This window comes from Phocoena sinus, chromosome 11 (assembly GCF_008692025.1).
Source record: "Phocoena sinus isolate mPhoSin1 chromosome 11, mPhoSin1.pri, whole genome shotgun sequence".
In the NCBI taxonomy this organism is placed as follows: Eukaryota; Metazoa; Chordata; class Mammalia; order Artiodactyla; family Phocoenidae; genus Phocoena; species Phocoena sinus.
The window spans coordinates 36,571,364-36,591,869 of NC_045773.1; the positions used below are offsets into that span (position 1 = coordinate 36,571,364).

General features: G+C 47.8%; 1 protein-coding gene and 1 pseudogene across 1 annotated transcript in view; one reads left to right on the plus strand and one right to left on the minus strand.

Moving 5' to 3' along the window:
* DNAH1 (dynein axonemal heavy chain 1) overlaps window positions 1-20,506 on the minus strand; it is a 101,691-nt gene that overhangs the window by 54,126 nt on the left and 27,059 nt on the right. The window contains exons 2-8 of the mRNA XM_032650102.1: window positions 18,219-18,591; window positions 17,134-17,206; window positions 14,734-14,908; window positions 14,132-14,288; window positions 13,046-13,178; window positions 10,521-10,682; window positions 9,699-9,951 (exon numbers count right to left, since the gene is read on the minus strand). Coding sequence (XP_032505993.1) covers window positions 9,699-9,951; window positions 10,521-10,682; window positions 13,046-13,178; window positions 14,132-14,288; window positions 14,734-14,908; window positions 17,134-17,206; window positions 18,219-18,591 — 1,326 coding nt within the window. The remainder of the gene's footprint in view (window positions 1-9,698; window positions 9,952-10,520; window positions 10,683-13,045; window positions 13,179-14,131; window positions 14,289-14,733; window positions 14,909-17,133; window positions 17,207-18,218; window positions 18,592-20,506) is intronic.
* On the plus strand, window positions 3,716-4,198 carry LOC116762741 (annotated as a pseudogene).

The following is a 20,506-nucleotide window of genomic DNA, read 5'->3' on the forward strand; positions in this document are numbered from 1 at the left end:
AGGATTCTCTGAAAGGCATGACTTATGAGGGGGGAAGGTAAAAGGAAAGAAGAGGAATCCTTTGGAGATTGGAGGGTGAGGGAGAAAGAAACAAAAGTGAAAAGTAGAGTCCTGCAAGAGAGAACAAAAAATTTGGAGGACACATGACCCTTCCCCCCAACACCCGCCCCGCTACATGGCCATTTATTAAAAAGAAAGAAAGAAAGAAAGAAAGAAAAACAGTTTGCTATACTAACAGAGGAGGGCGCCCTGGGACTATAAATCTTGTAAATCCTTACAAATCAATGAAATAGGTAGGTGAAAGGCTACATTTATATAAAGCTACTATAAGAAAAAGAAAAACACCTTAATTGATGAAAATTCTCACACACCCCACAAAAAAAGACAAAGCAGAAGAAAACTAACACAACACTTCAAACTAAAGTAAATCTCTTCAAAGTATTTGGGCATATGAAAAATAAAACATAGAAATAGGCAAATAACAGGAAGAAAAGAAATGATATTTAATTGGACTCAGGAAAAAAATGGAAGAAACTAAATTATCCTATGAAGGAAAGCTAAATTACAAGTTGGCCATAGAATAATACAGTCAAATTAAAAAGCTAATAAAATACATTTAAGAAAGTCATGAATAAAACCAAGAGAATGAAAATTAGAAAAAGAAAGAACAGAAAAGGATCAGAAAGTAGTTGAATTAGAAACAGACAAAGAAGAAGCAACACAACAGATAGAAAAATGGATAGATAGATAGTATGGAGTCTCTGATGAAGAGAAACAAAACAATGGAACAGAACTAATATTTAAAACTACAATTCAAGAATATTTTCCAGAAATAAAAGAATATCTGAATTTATACATTTAAAAGGCCCATTGTGTACCTGGGAAAAAATATCGGAATGATCAACTCTAGAACATACCCTAGTAAAATGATTAGACTTTAAAGATGAAAAAAAAAAAAATTCTCCAAGGTCTCCAAGACAAAAAAAAATCAAACAACTTACAAGAGAAGGGGACTTTGACATCAGATGTCTCAAAAGCAACATACAAAGCAAGACAACAAGAGTTGTCTATGCAAATATATTTTTAAAAATAGGTAACATGGATAATTTTCTAGAGAAACAAAGTATACCAAAATTGACTCCATTAGAAAAAAGAAAGCTTAAAAAGATCAAATATCTGTAGAAAAATAAAGTTATAGAAAAGCCCCATGTCCAAATGGTTTTACAAAAGAATGACCACACAGCCCCAATGCAACATAAATTGCTCCAGAGTACTGAAAAAGATGGAAAATGTCAAAATTCTTTATATGAAGCAAGTATAACTTTGCTTCAAACCTGTATAAAGAAATACAAAAAAAATTGCAAGCCAATATCACATATCAATGATAAAGTTCTAAATAGCATATTAATGGACAAAATCTAATACCACATTAAAAATGATACACTAGAGGGGTGGGATAGGGAGGGTGGGAGGGAGACACAAGAGGGAAGAGATATGGGAACATATGTATATGTATAACTGATTCGCTTTGTTATAAAACAGAAACTAACACACCATTGTAAAGCAATTATACTCCAATAAAGATGTTAAAAAAAATGATACACCATGGCTAAGTGGGATTTATTAAAGGATTGCAAGGTTGTCTCAATATTAGCAAATCAATTAATATAATTCACCATGTGAATAGATCTAAGGAGACAAACATATGATTATCTCCACGGGTACTTAAATAGCCTATGACAAAAAAAAAATTTAAGAAAATAGAAATCAACAGCTACATTATTAAATAAACAAAACCCTAAAGCTAGCATTTTTCTTAAGGCAAAAACACTAGAGGTATTTCCACTAATATTAGGAACAAGGTAACGAAGCCTACTGTCTCCACTACTATTCAATATTGTACTGGAGGTATTAGAAAATGCAATTAGACAAGAGAAAGTAATTAGAGGAATAAGAATTGGAAAATAATAAGTAAAACTATCTCTATTTACAGATAGTGTGCACTTAGAAAGTCCCAGAGAATCAATGATAAACTCAAACATTAAATGATTTTAGGAAGGTAACAGGATGTAAATTGGCATAAAGAAATCAATCAATAGATGTAAGAGTAGAGAAAGCCCATTTATAATAGCAACAAAGAAGATAAAATACTTAGAAATATGCAAAACCTATATGAAAAAATCTTTAAAGCACTACTGAAAGATACAGAAGTAGACTTGAACAAATGGACAAACATTCCTTGTTCTTGGATAGTACAATTCAGGATCCCAAAGATGTCAGCTATACCTAAGGTAATTTAAAAATATAATGCTATCACAATAAAAATACCAAATGTTTTAAAAATACAGCTAGACAAGTTGATACTAAAGCTCACATGAGGAAATAAGCGTGCAAAATCCCTATCAAAATCCCAACAACTTTTTTTGCAGAAAGAGAAAAATTCATCCTAAAATTCATATGGAATCTCAAGGGACCCCCAAATAGCCAAAACAAACTTGAAAAAGAACAAAGTGGGAAGACTCACACTTTTCAGTTTCAAAACTAATTACAAACCTACAGTAATCAAAATATGTGGTACTGGAATAAAGACAGACTGAGAGACCAATGGAATAGAAAAGACAGCCCAAAAATAAAACCTCATATATATATAGTCAAATGATTTTCAACAAGGGTTCCAACATCATTCAATGGGGAAAAAGACAGCCTTTTCAACACATTGTCCTGGGAAAACTGCATATTCACATGCAAAAGAATGAACTTGGACCCTTACCTAAGACCATATGCAAAATTTAACTCAAAATGGATCAAAGATCTGAACATAAGATCTAACACTGTAAAATTCTTAAAAGAACACATGGAAGAAAGCTTCACGACATTGGATTTGGTAATGATTTCTTATACATGACACAAAGTCACAAGCAATAAGGAAAAATAGACAAATTGGACTTCACCAAAATGAAAACCTTTGTGTCCTAGTTACACAAAGGACACTATCAACAGAATAAAAAGGCAAACCATGGAATGGGAGAAACTATCTTCAAATCACATATCTGATAAGGGATTAATATCCAAAGTCTATAAAGAACTAAAACGCAACAACAAAAAAACAACTGGGGACTTCCCTGGGGGTCCAGTGCTTAAGAATCCACCTTCCAAAGCAGGGTACACGGGTTAGATCCCTGGTCAGGGAACTAAGATCCCACATGCCACAGGGCAACTAAGCCCGTGCGCCACAACTAGAGAGGCCGTGTGCCACAACTAAAGAGAAGCCCATGCGCTGCAACGAAAGATCCCACGTGCCAAAACTAAGACCCGACACAGCCATAACTAACTAACTAAATAAATAAATACAACTAGGTTTGAATATAGGCAAAAGAATTTGAATACACATTTCTCCAAAGAAGAATATACAAATAGCCAATAAGCGCATGAAAAGAAGTGCTTAACATCACTAATCATTAGGAAAATGCAAATAAAAATCACAAGGAGATACCACTTCACATCCTTTAGGATGGCTACTCTAAGGGAAAAAAAAGCCAGAAAATAGAAAGTGTCAGTGAGGATATGGAGAAATTTGAACCCTTGTGCCCTGCTGCTAGGAATGTAAAATGGTGCAGCTGCTATGGAAAACATGTTGGTGGTTTCTCAAAAAATTAAAAATAGGGCTTTGCCGACACCACCAATGCCACCCGAAGCCACCCTGCACTACCCCACCATGGTCAACCCCACAGCGTTCTTTGACATTCGCTGTTGATGTCGCCTTGGACCATGTCTCATTTGAGCTGTTTGCAGACAAAGTTCCATAGACAGCAGAAAACTTGAGTGTTCTGAGCACTGAGGAGAAAGGATTTGGTTATAAAGGTCCCTACTTTCACAGAACTATTCCAGGGTTTATGTACCAGGGTGGTGACTTCACATGCCATAATGGCACTGGCAGCAAGTTATCTACAAGGAGAAATTTGATAATAAGCATCACTCTGAAGCATATGGGTCTTCACATCTTGTACATGGCAAATTGTGGACCCACATAAATGGTTCCCAGTTTTTCATCTACACTACCAAGACTGGGTGGTTGGGTGGCAAGCACGTGGTCTTTAGCAAGGTGAAAGAGGGCATGAATATTGTGAAAACCATGGAGTGCTTTGGGTGCATGTTTGGCAAGACCAGCAAGAAGCTCACCATTTCTGACTGTGGATAACTCTAATAAATTTGACTTGTATTGTATCTTAACTACCAGACCATTCCTTCTCTCATTTGCTCATGATAGCCTATAATCTTTGTGCTCTCACTGCAGTTTTTTGGGTTCCAAGTTTTCCTTATCCCCTTCCAAGTCTAGCTGGATTACAGAGTTAAGTTTATGATTATGAAACAAAAACTAAACAACAACAAATAGAATTACCATATGATCTAATAATTCTGCTTCTGGGTTTATACCCAAAAGAACAGAAAGCAGGGACATGAAGTTATCTTTGTATACCCATGTTCACAGCAGTATTATTCATAATAGCCAAAAGATGTGAGCAATCAAGTGTCTATCAACAGATGAATGGATAAACAAAATGTGGTATATATGTACAATGGAATATTATTCAGCCTTAAAAAGGAAGAGAATTCTGACATGTGCTACAACATGGATGATACTGAAAGACATTATGCTAAGTGAAGGAAGGATTCGCAAAAGGATAAGTATGTATGATTCTACTCATATGAGGTACTTAGGGTAGTCAAATTCAGAAAGTACAATAGAATGGTGGTTGCCAGGAGCTGGGGGAGAGGGGAATGGGTCTTATAGCTTAATCGGTACAAAGTTTCACTTTGGGATGATGAATATTCTATGAATAGATGGTAGTGATGGTTGGACAACAATATGGATGTACTTAATGCCACTGAGCTGTACACTTAAAAATAGTTAAAATGGTGAATTTTATACTATGTATATTTTACCATGTACATAATGGCCCTACAAGACATTAAAACATACTGTAAAATATCTATAATTAAAACTGTAGGGGCTTCCCTGGTGGCGCAGTGGTTGAGAGTCCGCCTGCCGATGCAGGGGACGTGGGTTCGTGCCCCAGTTCGGGAAGATCCCACATGCCACGGAGCACCTGGGCCCATGAGCCATGGCTGCTGAGCCTGTGCGTCCAGAGCCTGTGCTCCGCAACGGGAGAGGCCACAACAGTGAGAGGCCCACGTACCGCAAAAAAATAAAAATAAAAAAACTGTAGTGGACTTCCCTGGTGGAGCAGTGGTTAAGAATCCACCTGCCAATGCAGGGGACATGAGTTCGAACCCTGGTCCGGGAAGATCCCACATACCACGGAGCAACTAAGCCCGTGCACCACAACTACTGAGCCTGTGCTCTACAGCCCACGCACCACAACTACTGAGCCCGCATACTACAGTACTGAAGCCTGCGTGTCTAGAGCCTGTGCTCCACAACAAGAGAAGCCACCGCAATGAGAAGCCCTCACACCGTAATGAAGAGTAGCCCCCGCTTACCGCAAATAGAGAAAGCCCACGTGCAGCCATAAATAAATAAATAAATAAATAAACACTGTATGTAGTACGAGGACTTCCCTGGCGGCGCAGTGGTTAAGAATCCGCCTGCCAAAAAAAGAAAAAGAATCCGCCTGCCAATGCAGGCGACACAGGTTCAATCCCTGGTCTGGGAAGATCCCACATGCCACAGAGCAACTAAGCCAGTGCACCACAACTACTGAGACCACGAGCCACAACTACTGAAGCCTGCGTGCCTAGAGCCCATGCTCCACAAGCCACTGCAACGAGAAGCACGCACACTGCAAGAGTAGCCCCCACTCACTGCAACTAGAGAAAGCCCGCACGCAGCAACGAAGACCCAGTGCAGCCAAAAATAAATAAATAAAAATAAATAAATCTATTAAAAAATTATAGAAAAAAAACTGTAGTACGAGTGCATAAATGGACAAACAGAACAATGGAATAGAACAGAAAATCCAGAAATAGACCCAAGTACACATGGAAATTAGTGTATGATAAAGGTGGCCTCTCAAGTCACTGTGTCATAGATGGAGGTTTCAATAAATGTTGATGGGTAATAATAAACCATTTAATAAATGTTAGTTAGCCATTTGGAAAAAGATAAAATTGGATCCATACCACATACCATACATAAGGATGAATCAAGGATATAAAAGGCAAAAACATGAAACCATACAAGTTCTAGAAGAAAACCTCAATATAGGGAAGGACTTTCTAACTATGACTCAAAATCCAGATGCAATAGAAGAAATGATTAATAAAACTGTTTACATACTTTTAAAGTTATATTGCAAAGATTACTATAAGAAAAGTCAATATACAACTGACAAACCAGGAGAAAATATTTACAACATACATCACAGATAATGAACCAATATCCTTGGGACTTCCCTGGTTGTGCAGTGGTTAAGAATCTACCTGCCAATGCAAGGAACATGGTTCAATCCCTGGTCTGGGAAGATCCCACATGCCGCAGAGCGACTAAGCCTGTGCGCCACAACTACTGAGCCTGTGCTCTAGGGCCCATGAGCCACAACTACTGATCCCATATGCCACAACTACTGAAGCCCACGCACCTAGAGCCTGTGCTCCACAAGAGAAGCCACCACAGTGAGAAGCCCGCACACCGCAACGAAGAGTAGACCCCGCTCGCCACAACTAGAGAAAGCCTGCGGGCAGTAACAAAGACCCAACGCAGCCAAAAATTAATTAATTAATTAATTAATTTTTAAAAGAACCAATATCCTTAATATATAAAGAACTCATTACATTAGAGGGAAAATACCCCAAAAACCTAAGAGAAAAAAATGGGCAAAAAATATGGACAGGTCACAAAAAGATATAAAATTTGTCCTTAATCATATGAAAAGATTGAAAAGACATTCAGCCTCATTTATAATACTTACAGACTTACCTTGCAGACTGGCAAAAAATTAAATTGTATAACAACGCACTCTTGGCAAGGGGGTAGGGAAACAGGCACGCTCACACATTGCTGGTGGGCATGCAAAATCCTTATGGAGGAAAATGTGGTGATACCTAACAAAAGTACAGTGAGTACTCATCTTTTGACCTTGCAATTCCTCTTCTCAGAATATACACTATATAAAGCTATACCTCCATCAATATGAATATACAAGTGCACAAGATTATTCATTGTAGCATTGTTTGTAATTGCAAACTACTGGAAATTACCTAAATGTCTATGTATTAGAGAATGGTTGAATAAACCATGATACATGGAACATCCACACAATAGATTACTGTGCAGCTATAAAAAAGAATGAAGGAAGACTCAGTGAACTGATAAGGATTGATTCCCAGGATGTATTGTAAATGAAAAAGGCAAAATAAAAAGAATATCTATAGTGTACTACCCTGCATATAAGAAGGGGGATAAGAAAATATACATGAAAATATCATTTGTGCAAAAAGAAATACAGAAAAAATAAACCAGAAACTAGTGATATTGGTTACCTATGAGTGGGAACAGAGTGGAAAAGATGGGAAATGTGGATAGGATAGAATGAATGAGAGTGAAGAGGGACAAATCTCTGAGTATACCTTTTTGAGTAACCTATATTAGTGAGTATGTTTTATATATGTGTGTATATATTATACACATAAAGAAATATTTACATATATATATTCTCTCTAAATTTTATACATACATATTATATATAATGTAATATATAACAATATATATGTATATATTACAATATAATACACATATTATATGTATATTTTACATGTATTTTCTATATATATACACAGATATTTATTTATATTTATAAAACAAACGGACCAAGCTATATATATATTCATCAAATGAATATATCCCACTGAGCAGGGTGGGAAGAACTAAACCAAGTAACTTTTGAACATAGTATTTGGACTATATACTCCCTCTCTCTTTTTTTTTTTTTTTTTTTTTCTTTTTTGCGGTACGCGGGCCTCTCACTGTTGTGGCCTCTCCCATTGCGGAGTACAGGCTCCGGACGCGCAGGCTCAGTGGCCATGGCTCATGGGCCTAGCTGCTCCGTGGCATGTGGGATCTCCCCAGACCGGGACACGAACCCGTGTCCCCTGCATCGACAGGCAGACTCTCAACCACTGCACCACCAGGGAAGCACCCCCTCTCTTTTTAAAGAGAAAAAGAAAACTAAACAAATATCAAAGATTACTTTGTAGAGTTTTTCCTCCGAAGGGTATGGATTAAGCAATTGAAACTACTTTCTGTGTATTCCAGGACTGAGCAAATAAGTAAATATACTATGAGGAATAAAAGCCAATTTTCTTTTAGAAAAAGAAGTACCAAATATGTACAAGTGAGAATGAGCCCTGTGGTTTGAAGTCAATATGAAGATATCAGTATGAACTCATGTTTTTTTAACAGATAGATATATAATAGATAAAGACATGTGCATGGAGGTTATACGTAACATAATGTAATATAAGAATATATGGTATGAGGGCCTTCCCTGGTGATGCAGTGGTTAAGAATCCGCCTGCCAATGCAGGGGACAGGGGTTCAAGCCCTGGTCCAGGAAAATCCCACATGCAGCGGAGCAACTAAGCCCGTGTGCCACAACTACTGAGCCTGCTCTCTATGGCCCGCAAGCCACGATGACTAAGCCCATGTGCCGCAACTACTGAAGCCTGTGTGCCTAGAGCCTGTGCTCTGCAACAAGAAAAACCACTGCAGTGAGAAGCCCACGCACTGCAACTACTGAAGCCTGAGCGCCTAGAGCCTGTGCTCTGCAATGAAGAGTAGCCCCTGCTAGCCACAACTAGAGAAAGCCTGCGCACAGCAGCAAAGACCCAACGCAGTCAAAAATAATTTTTTTTTTTTTTTTTGCGGTACGCGGGCCTCTCACTGTTGTGGCCTCTCCCATTGTGGAGCACAGGCTCCGGATGCACAGGCTCAGCGGCCGTGGCTCACGGGCGCAGCCGCTCCGCGGCATGTAGGATCCTCCTGGACCGGGGCACGAACCGGTGTCGCCTGCATCGCAGGCAGACCCTCAACCACTGTGCCACCAGGGAAGCCTCAAAAATAAATTTTAAAAAAAGTTTAAAGAATATATGATATGATATAAAATAAATAAATAACGTATATATCTTAGATCTATCTGCTCTAAGGACTTCAAAGTATTGATTTCCCAGTAGCAATGAGCACATCTTAATGTCAAAATCTTAGCTTCTAAATACCATTCCCCACCAAGAGGAACCAGGGTTCCTTGGGAAAACAGCTGATTTCAGGGCTGGGTCTGGGAAAGTAAGATGAACCTGGAACTTCTTGCTGTGCCAGAAAGTAAAAGCATACTCAATGACCAATAAGAACATATCAAATGGACACAGGAATCAGCTTGAAGAGGCTCCCACTGGCCAAAGCTGGGACAATTTGAGCATCAAAATTAAAAATGGTAGTAACAGATTATAACCCTTGGAATAAAATTAAGAATCCATGAGTCCATATTGATATGAGAGATCTGGAGATGAACAAGAAATTGTTTGGGGCCCAAGAAATCCATAATGCAGTGGGCAAGACAGCCCCAAACAGATGAGCATGGAGGGAGCATCCCCCTCCCCCACTGGGCAGCACTACTTTTCCACTGGACAGCTCCCTGGAGGAGGTGCTGCTCTGGTGTGGGAAAGGGTCTGGGGGAGGTACTCACAAGGGCCCTTTGCGCATCCGAGGTGTGCTCATGGCCCACTGCTTGATCTTGCTCAGGCTCTGCTCACTGATGAGCCGCTGGCCCTCGGAGGGCATACAGTCCACATACAGGTTGTATAGCAGCAGCGCCTCCGTGTTCTTGCGCAGGGCGTTGGCCTGGACCACACGTTGTGTGAACACACGTGGGTCCTCGGCACAGAAGAGAAGCTGGATCCTTGGCACCCAGTACTGGCAGATCAGGAGGGGTGGCCTTCCTGGGGTCGGGTGGAGGGACAAAGGAACATGCAGTGGGGCCCTCTGGGCAGGAGCACTGGGTTCCAGCCTGGCTCTGCCACTGATGCATGGTGGCTCTGAGCAAGTGACCCCATCACATCTGTGAAATGGGTATGACAACACTCCCTGAACTGCCCACGTCACAGGTTGTCATGGATGGATGTGAAACTGCTTTGTAAATTGTAAAAAGCTGTGTACAGACAAGGAGTTATACAGGGGTGGCCATTCAATTGCCCATTCCTGGTGCCACACCCAGGGCAGATATCATTAATTGTTGGGCCTCAGGCTCCTTCTCAAGATGACACTGAAAGCAGCACTGCCAGCTGCTCAGAGTTGGCATATCAAATAATGGCCAATTGCCCTTCCTGGGGTCTCTGAGTGATGCGTCCTCTGGTTCTCACTGGTTGGGGGACAGACAGCCCCAGGACAACAGAGCAAGGGGGCATTCAGACCCAAGCTGGCTATACCCTGGGCAGGGGTTGGCCTCAGTCACAGGCCAGGCCGGGCCTGAGCTGGGGGTCTGCCTGAGGCAGGGGCAGAGACCTCGTACCTTCAGCCGTTACCCCTCCATTCAGGATGGGCTTCCCCATCTCATCTCGCACCAAACCATCCTCATTCGTCTTGTGCACTAGGTACAGCTTCTTCTCCTTGTCATAGTCCAGGACGCCGACATCGCACCATTTGTACGTCAGCTTCTGACTCTTGGGGTCCTCTGAAACAGGAGGGGTGCCCATCAGTGCTCCCTGCCATAGGGTGGGAAAAGGCCCCTGCATGTGGGCAGTGGATGCTAGGAAAGGTCTCAGTGGTCACTAGTCTGGCCTCTCTCCCACCATGCTGACCCCCACCCTCTGGTTGCAGCAGAGTGGGGAGCCTACTTCCTTCCAGCTGAGCTTGACTCTTGGGAACCAGGCAGGTCTCTCTGCCCTGATGCTCTGCATGACTCCATCAGGGCAGAGAGAGACACAGGCCAGCAGGGCTGGGACAGGAGGCAGGAAAGCCCCAAGCAAACAGGGGCTTGTTTGCTTAGTCCTTGTTTGTCTAGCCCTGTTGAGGATCTAGGTGTAGAGCTCACCACGTCTGAACTGGACCTCTTCAAGGCCCGAGGGAAGCCCTTAGGCTGCATGTGGCAGCTGAGCCCCGGGGCTGCTCCCATCAGGGCAGGGCAGGGTAGAAGACTGCTTCCCTGCAATGGCCTCAAAGTGGGCCTCAGGGGCTGTTTGGCCAGGATGGGCCTCCCACCCTCTCCCTGGGCTGAAAGCCTTTGACTACTCCAGCTCACCTCTTGCCACTGCCTCCCTCACTCATTCCTCTCCAGCCACACTGGATGTCTGGCTATTCCTATGACTTTGTAGCTTGCTCCTGCCTCAGGGCCTTAGCATTGGCTGTGCCCTCTGCCTGGAACAGTCTTCATCCAGGTCACCTGGATGCTGGCTTGTTCCCTGCTCAAGTGGCTTCTCCTTGTAGAAGCATCTCTGCCTAAAATAGCACCTTTGCCCCAGGCCCTTTCTGATTTGTTACCTTGTTTGTGTGTCTCACAGAGCTTAAAGTCATATTGTGTATGCATCTTCTCCAGGCTGGAATTCCAAAGAAATGCTCCCACTGACTGATGCCAGGTAGATAAGTAAAGGAGGCTGCTGTGGGATATACCTCACCAGCTTTGGCTCTGTTTTGCTTTTCCCTCCTCTTCCTAATTAGTTTCCTTTTTGAAAATGCTGACCTTGTCTTGACTCAGCTTAAAGGAAAAGATGTCACAAGAAGCCCCTAGCAGAAAGCAGAGGTCTGGCAGAAACGCTCCACCATTAGTGCTGCCACCGAGGGCCAGGGCCCATATGAAGCAGTGCAAGCAGAAGCACTTCAGGGAAGCCACTACCTGGTACATTTAAGGTTAATACAGCCCCAAACCTTCTGGTTTTATCACCAGGAATTGGAGATCTGGGAACAATTGAGTTAAATTATTTTTGTAATTAAGTCCAAAGTAAAGGGAACATTCTGGGTTTCTTATCTAGTTCAAAGAAATTGATTCTAGCATTTACATGTTTTTAAACTGAAACATAAACTTACAGCTTGCACAACGGACTCGCTGTGGGCCCCCTGGAGGCTGAGCAGTCTGAAAACCAGCATGGCTCTCACAATCCTATCTCCCGCCTGGGCGCTGGCCCACTGGGCCCACTCCCCACTCCACAGCGGCATATCCATGCACTGGGCAGGGAGCAGAGAGGCCTTCACCCTGCACATGGGGACAGCCACCTCCAATCTCATAACACAGACCTTCCTAGGATGCCTACATAGAGAGCAGTCATGCCAGCCATGGTGGCAGGCAAGGGTGGTGACCGTGGAAGGTTAGCCTGGCAGACAGCAACAAACTGGAGAGAGCTTCCACAGCCCCCAGGGCAGACCTGGGGCCAAAGGAGGGGCAGACACAGACAAGGGCAAGATTTGGCAAGTCTGTGCAACATCAGTGTGGGGATGTGTATGTGGGTGTGATAGTGGTTGTGAATGGGTGACAGTAGGCATGTGTGTTTGTGCGCTTAAAATTTGCATATGAGTACAGTTGTGTGTGTGTGTGTGTGTGTGTGTGAGGGATGGTGGGTGAGTGTGACAGTGGGCTTATGAACGTGTGTGTTTGAAAGCAAGTATGTGAGTGTGAGTGTGTTACAGTGTGTGTGTTGTCCATGCAGAAGTGAAAGCCAAGAGGCCACAGTTATAGGTGGAGCAATGTGGTTTCTGGGGCACAGGATGGAACGGCTTGAATTGTGCCCCTTATACACATTTGAACATGCCTAATAAGCTTGCATATTTTTCATTGCCAATAAATCAAAGCCTTTTTTTTTTTAACATTAGACACCATCCAGCTGTCCCTTCCTCAGCCCACCCACCCATGTCATCCCTGGTCCCTGCATTTCCTTCTATGCGGCCAGCCCACTGGCCTGTATCCCAGCTGGGAGGCCTCAAAAGGTGGGGCCCCCACCTCCCATGGTTGAGGCCCCAGGGCAGTCTAGGAGTCTGTGGCTGGGCGGCCAGGACAGGATGGTGCAGACAAGATACTGTCCCCCTGCCCTTGCTGGCCCTGCTCACCATGCCCTAGGAAGTCATTGATGGGCAGGAGGGCTTTTCCGGGGACAGGTTTCCTGTTCTGAGACCCTGGCTCCAAGCCCATGTTGATCCACTCACTGGGAGTCCGGCAGTCAAACTCCTCATTGTCAAATACCTGGAAGAAAACAGTAGATGCTGGGAGCAGGCGGCTCACCCCTGGTGGACCCAAGTGGGCTGGGCATGCCAGAGGGTAGGGGTGCCTGAGTAGGCTCCTCCCCAGATGCAGAAGCTGAAGACTGGGGCCCAGGGGCCTGAGTGCCTCCTCTGCTGTTCACAGGGGTCTGTGGAGTCTGGCTCTCTGAAACCCTGTCCAAACAAGCCACACTGAGGTTCAGGCAGAGGGGTATCTGGGGACTCAGAGCAGGATCAGCACATCGGGTGTACCACTGGCCAGGATCACCACCACTGGCCAGGATCACCCAGCTCAGGTCCAAGGGAAGTGGTGGCCCTTGGGTTTTCTTGAGCACCCATCCAGACTCAGAAACAATGGAAGTTCAGGTTGTCAGAAGGCCATCTTTAGTAGGGTGATATGCAACTCTGTCTCCCCATAGGGACCACCAGGCAAGAGATACTCAGGACCATGGAGAGGAAGGGCAGGGAAGTGGGTGAAAACCAGGGCAGGCTACGCTCCCTCTTTCTCCTCTGGACTCAGTTTCCCCATTGGTACCCCAAAGGGGCTACAATGGTGCCTTCCTCCACCACAGGTCTCCCCATCCCAGTGACACCAGACACAGTAATCAGGGAGGCCTGAACACTACTCCACAGTCCAACTGGGCTGCTTCTTGGTGCCCGTGGGTGGGGTGGGGACAGAGCTCATGTACACAGGGTTCCCAGGCTCCCAGGGAAGAAGCAGGGAATCAGTGTCCCAGGGGTCCTGGGGCCCCTCCTGCCCCAGCCTAGGATGCCTGAAACCCCAGGAGTGGGGGTAGCACTCTGACTATGCAGTTGTCCTGTTTGACAAGTGAGTGCTTGTGATTGCCATGGGATCCCCTTTTGAGTCTGATCCCTCTGCTGGAGTCCTGCACCCCCACCTCCTGACCACTGGCCCTCTGTGGAAGCTGGACTCACCTTCAGTGGGAGATAGATGGGGAACAGCGGGTCATGACCCTGCTCAATGGTCTGGGGGTGGTGGGGGTCTGGGTGCCTGGGCATGAGCTTGTCGGAGTCAATGCCCTCGCGGGCCAGCAGCTGCTCAATGTCCAGGCTCAGGTACAGCCGCTTCCTCCTGGCCGAGGGAGACAAGGAAATCTCATGACAGCTTGGTGCGTGTGAGGTGTCTCATGGGGGTCAGCAAGGGCCCAGGGAGTTGAGGCAGTAGGGGTGTGGCCCAGTGACCCCCTCCAGGGCCCTCTTCCCTTCTGGGACTTATCAGGAAGTGGAATGGTGGCTGGGGCTGGTGTCCTGGGCTCCAACTGCCCTTGCATCCTGCCTGTCAGTTCCACCACGTTGACTTAAATGCCACCCTCCCTGATTCCACAGCAAGGAAAGCAACTTGTTCTTATTAAGAAACCAAAGGGCTAGAAGATTTGAACACTTGCACACAGACCCATCTTAGTAACCTCTGCCATGAGGATGATCACCTAGTTGTCTACTATCCCTCACTCTTTGAGGTGGGTGGATGCCACCTCCCAGAGGGCAGGCCCTCCCACTGCTCACGCAACCATACCTACCTCTCAATCTCAATCTTGCGGGGGCACTGGCCCGGCAGCACCAGGTAGGGCACCTGCACCTTGGGCTCGTAGGCCTGCAGCGGGAAGTCAGTCTGGGTGAGCAGCTTGGTGGTACACCCGATGTGCTGATGCTCCAGGCGCTCCTCGAAGTCCTCAGGAACCTCAAAGGTTCTGACTGTGGGCAGGGGCAGGGGCAGGAGCTGCAGGGGCCCAGGGTGGGGCCCAACACCCCCAAAACACAGTGCTAGGCAGGTACCAGGCATGCAGCTTCGGGGCATGGGAAGCTCAGAGCTGGCCTGTGGCAGTGAGAAGCCAGATGTGCACCGGGCTCCCAAGGGGTCACGAGCCTGGAGGACAAGGGCCTCCAGAAGGTCTGTTTTGGTCCTGCTCGCCCTGCCCAGAGCCAGCATGCTCAACCATTCCCCTCCTTTCTGCCCACAGCCCTGGTGCCAGCGGCTTTTGCTCAAGCCAGATGCTGAATCAAACTACCAGTGAGGATTACAGCTGGATAGGAAGGTGAAGTGGTAGCTCCCTGCATGTCTGGGATGGGTTCCTGCCATCCCTACCCCAGAGGCCCTCCCAAGCATCTCGGGGTCTGAATGCCATTCACTCACTGGGACTGTTTCCAGACTCAAGACATCCTGGATACTGTAGGAGTGGGTGGCACCACCACCCCACCCCCAGGGGACCCTCAAGTCACAAAATGGCCACACCTCCTTAGACAGGCTTCCATTCCAGGTCTGAGGGCAAGGGAGCTGGTGAAGAGAGGCCCATTGATAGGGTGACATTCCAGTTTCCCGGGACTCAGGATGTTAAATGGGAAGGAAAGTCTCAGACAAGCCAAGACCATAGTGGTAGGGACGGGAGTGCTGGAAAGTGCTTCGGGGATGAGCCACCTTTCCCAGGACCTGGGTGGGCTCTGGACAGCTCAGTGATGGCTCCGAACAACTCCCCTGGGAGGCCCTAGTAACCCCCTCCTTGGGCCTCACGTCTCTGGGGTCAAGATGCAGTCACACCAGAGGAGGGTCTACCTTGGGGGTACCCACTGGGGCTCTACAGAAGCTTCCAGAGGCTGAGCAGAGGCCATCCACCTGCCGCTAAGTCGGCTCTCTTACCAGAGCTGTCAGGTGCTTGGGGAACCCCACGCTACCAAAACGGTCCGGCCCAGGGGCAGTTTTCAGATTCCTAATCATCTGCTCTTGAGCCTATGGATCCATAACACATTCCACACCCAGGATCATGAATTCCTGGGCCTGGCCCTGCGTCTCAGGAGCCAAGAAGGAGCCAGGGTGAGGACAGCAAAGCCTGGCCCCCGCCCCTGCTGGTCCAGGAGCCCTAGGCAGTCTTCCCAGGCCTTCATGTAGCCTTCTGCCAAGAGCTCTGACGGCCATTAGCCCTGACTGCCGCCACCCTGTGACCCTGCCGGGCTGTTCTTCCTCACTTGGGTGGGGCCACAGAGCTGCTGACCAGCCCTGCCCCCAGCCCCTGCCATGGATAGCAGGAGCCCCATTCCCAGCTCCCCCGCAGCCCTTGATCTGTGGTTTGTAACCATTTTCTAGGCCACAGATACTTGTGAAACTGCTGACCACAATAGGCTGGATCCTCAGGTCACTGCACAGAGGCATGTACATGTGATGTTTCCTGTGCCACTTTTGGGGATTCACAGGCCCCCAGGAGGACTGTGGGTCTCAAGAAGACAAATCTGGACAGTGCCAGCACAGAGCCAGGCCTCTCCTGGGGGTAGAGTGGAAAGGCAGACAGCTGGGACCATGGAGTTTCTGGACCTGATCGAAAGGGCGTCCTGTCCACTGGCCAGCCAGGAGGGCCCCCAAGGCCTCACTGCCTCTCAGGGCCCCAACCAGCTCGCTGCCTTTCTTGGAGCCACCCTCTCCTCCCCTCTGATACTGGGAACTGGTCTGCGCCATGCAGACCTGCCCCACACCTTACAAGACTCATCACGGAGCCTGAGAGGAGTGTCTTCCTTCCCCTCTTTGGCAATGAAATCCTGGGCACCTTCCTGCTCCAAGCCCTGTTCTAGGTGCTGCAGCCCGAGCCAGGTAACAACAGTCCTGACCTCCTCCAAGCCCACGTTCCATGTACCAGAAAACACACATGTCAATGTCCTATTGTCCCCAGCCAGGCAGAGGGAACTGGGGACCTGGCCCTCAGCAGCCCCACCACACCACGGTGCCCTTGTCACACACAGCTCTGCCGAGAGTCACAATTAAGCAGCTGTGCTTCACCGAGCACTCACCATGAGCTGGGCCCCTGCAAAGCACCTTGTTTCTTGTTATTCACAGTTGAGGAGATTGAAATCCTCAGCCAAGAGGAGACAATCTCCCTAAGGCCAGAGGCCCTGCTTCTAAAGGCACCCACCCAGCCAGCCCCCTGGGCACTGACCTCTTGGGGTGAACTTGTCAAGGTTGGCCTGCCGCAGGAGGTCCTGGTTCGTGCAGGGGCCACGACACACTTCCTGAAACCAAACCCCATAGCCCTGAGGGAGCGTAAACATCCCAAGGACAGGCAGGATCTGGTAGGGCCCCCAAGGCCAGATGTCTCCCCCATGCCCACCAGGGAGCATCCCAGGGGCACAGGGACAGGGATGAGGAAGAATCAGTGAAGAGGAATTTGCACAATTCCTCATTCAGAGGCCACAGTAGGTGACAAGCTGTGGCCACCTGGGACACCCCTGGCCCAACCCCATTCTGGTCGTGCACAGTCCCCCTCCTCACTCTGAGAACACTCCTGGTGTGTGTCCAGGGGCTGAGCCACAAGACAGAGGTACCGTAAGGCCTGCAGGTGTCTCTGTGTATTCCTCCACTGCCAAGGGCACTCTGGGACCTCTGGCACAGTGGGTATCAATGGGTCCTCGCCCTATCTCTATTGGCCCCTCCCCTGCCTAAAACCATCCTAAGGCTGTCCAGGACGCACAGGGCTCTTTGAACTCTCCCCTAGTTATATCCCTTCTCCGTCTTCCCCTGCCCTCCATCTCTCTCCTCTTATTTCTACTCTCCTCCTCCATGTGGGCCATGGCCTCTGTCAGGGATCTCAAGGCTCTGTATCTTCTGTTCCCCCTGCCTGGAACACTCCCCCCAGCCCCTATCTGACCCAGCAAATTCATACCTATCTTGTAAATCTCAGCAGTACACCACCTTGTCCCAGGACCCCCTCCCCAACCAGAGCTGGGGCCGGGGGAGGGAGTATTTCCCCACCAAAGCCATTGCCCCATGACAATAGGCATATGGATGACAATCCTGGTGTATTGTCACCGGGGCTTAGCCCAGGGCCTGTCACATAGCAGGTGCTCAGTAATGAATTGTTGAATGAATGGACAGAGATGGATGGGCAGAAGGATGGGCAGATGGGTGAGTGGGTGGAAAATTGCTAGACAGATCGGTGGATGGATGGATGGATAAAAGGAAGAAAGGGCAAAAAGAACCCACAAGGAAGGCTCAGGCTTGGTAGGGTATGGCTGCCACACTCACCCCAAGTTTATCCAAGCTTCCAGGGCTGAGGATGTCAGAGTAGAACCCACGCTGCTTCATCAGTGGGTACTTCTTATCAGTGCCCGTCAGGGGCAACTTCTGGGGCTGCCCCAAGTCTGAGGGCGTGGGTGGGGCTGCAGTCAGGTGCAAAGGTGGGGTCTTGGGGTCAGGGCTTGGAGGAAGCTTCTCCGACCCAGAATCTGGTCCCTGAAGAATGCTCCCCAGGTTATGCTCCAGGTCTCTCAGACTACACTCTTGGCCCACAGGAGTACTGCTGCACTCTGGGCCCTGAGGGGTCCTTCCTGGGCTGTGGCCTTCTCTGTTAGGCTGCTGCTCCATGCTGCTTCTCAGGGTGATGTCCCAGCCAGAGCTCCTAGAAGATACTGGTGTCACTGGGCCCTTGCCAACCTCTGCTCATCCCCCAAGGCCACCAGGATACAGGGATGCCTAGTCTGCCACCCCACAACAAGCCCCAGCCCCCAGGCATGGATAACGGAGGGAGGGAGTACTCTCTTAATCTGAACAGACACAGAGTGCCAGGAAGGTCCTGCCAGGAGACAGCAGGGCCTTCCCTAGAAGCTGTGTGAGAAATGAGACCCCAGAGTCAGAGGTTGAACACTCTATAGATGTCCCCAACCCCGTGCATCCTTCTGTACTTTCCCACCCTTCTTCCCTGTGTTACAGAGCAAGGCCTGGCTTCTCACAAGGGGAGATAAAGAGGGAGGCCCAGAGTTCACTCACTCAGTGAAGAGCTCTGTTTGGTTTTCTCCAAAATAACTTTCATCCAGTTGCAGCCTCAGTGCCCCTTACCCCCATTCCCCCAACCCCAGCCCCACCCCACCCAGTCCTGCCGGACTGCCCTGACTTTTTTTTTTTTTTTTTTGTGGTACGCAGGCCTCTCACTGTTGTGGCCTCTCACTGTTGTGGCCTCTCCCGTTGCGGAGCACAGGCTCCAGAAGTGCAGGCTCCGGACGCGCAGGCTCAACGGCCATGGCTCACGGGCCCAGCTGCTCCGCAGCATGTGGGATCTTCCCAGACCGGGTCATGAACCTGTGTCCCCTGCATCGGCAGGCGGACTCTCAACCACTGCGCCACCAGGGAAGCCCTGCCCTGACTCTTCCCAGTGTGGGGCTGGGGATTCCAGGAGGAGAAGAAAGAGAAAGGAGATTGAAAATGTATTTGAAGGAACTTCCCTGGTGTTGCAACAGTTAAGAATCCACCTTCCAATGCAGGGGACATGGGTTCGATCCCTGGTCTGGGAAGATCCCACATGCCACGGAGCAACTAAGCCCATGAGCCACAACTACTGAGCCTGCACTCTAGAGCCTGCAAGACACAACTACTGAGTCCATGTGACACAACTACTGAAGCCATGCCCTGCATCCCCCATGCCCATCTCCCTACCCATGCCCATCTCCCTTACCTTACCCCAGGAGCCAGAGGACTAAATCACCTCCCGAGAGGGACCCTGACCCTCTGTTGGCCCACAGATACCTCTGCCAGCAAAAGAAAGCTATTCATCCACACCCTGGCTCTCAGGATCAACTCAGCTAATGAAACTGACACCCTCTTGTCTCCCCACAGGGAAAAACAGATGCACCACTGGATTGCATGCACATCCCGAGGATGAGGGTTTGCAGAGTTTTTATTGTGCAGCAAGCAAGCCCTTGCCAAGCCACTGCTGCTTTTGGCCACCTCAAAATGCACCACCAGGGGAAACCCTTGGTCAGGGGAGCACTATAAGAAACTAGAAAAGGGTATGAGGAAGAAGAGGTTTGTGTGTAATGCTGGTGCAAAAATAAAAAAGTTAGTCAGGGAGATCAGATCAAGATGGCAGAGCAGTAGGATGTAGAGCTCACCTTCTCCCACAAATGCATCAAAAATACATCTACATGTGGAATGTTCCTCACAGAATATCTACTGAATGCTGGCAGACCTTACACTTCCAAAAGAGCAAGAAAATCTCCACATAACTGGGAAGGACAAAAGAAAAAATGAGAGAAAGGAAACAGGACAGGACCTGCACCCCTGGGAGGGAGCTGTGAAAAAGGAAAGGTTTCCACACACTGGGAAGTCCCCTCACTGGTGAGGAGATCAGCCTGGACAGAGGGGGAGCTTTGGGGGAGAACCCAGCAAGCAACGGGTTTTTGGAGGACAAAGCAGAGAGAGATCTGCATAGACGGTCAGGGCCATCACCTGGCACTCCCCAGCCTGAGATGCTCATCTACTGAGGCGGGCGGGGGCGGGGGCGGGGGCTGGGTGCTGAGGCTTGTGCTTTGGAGGTCAGA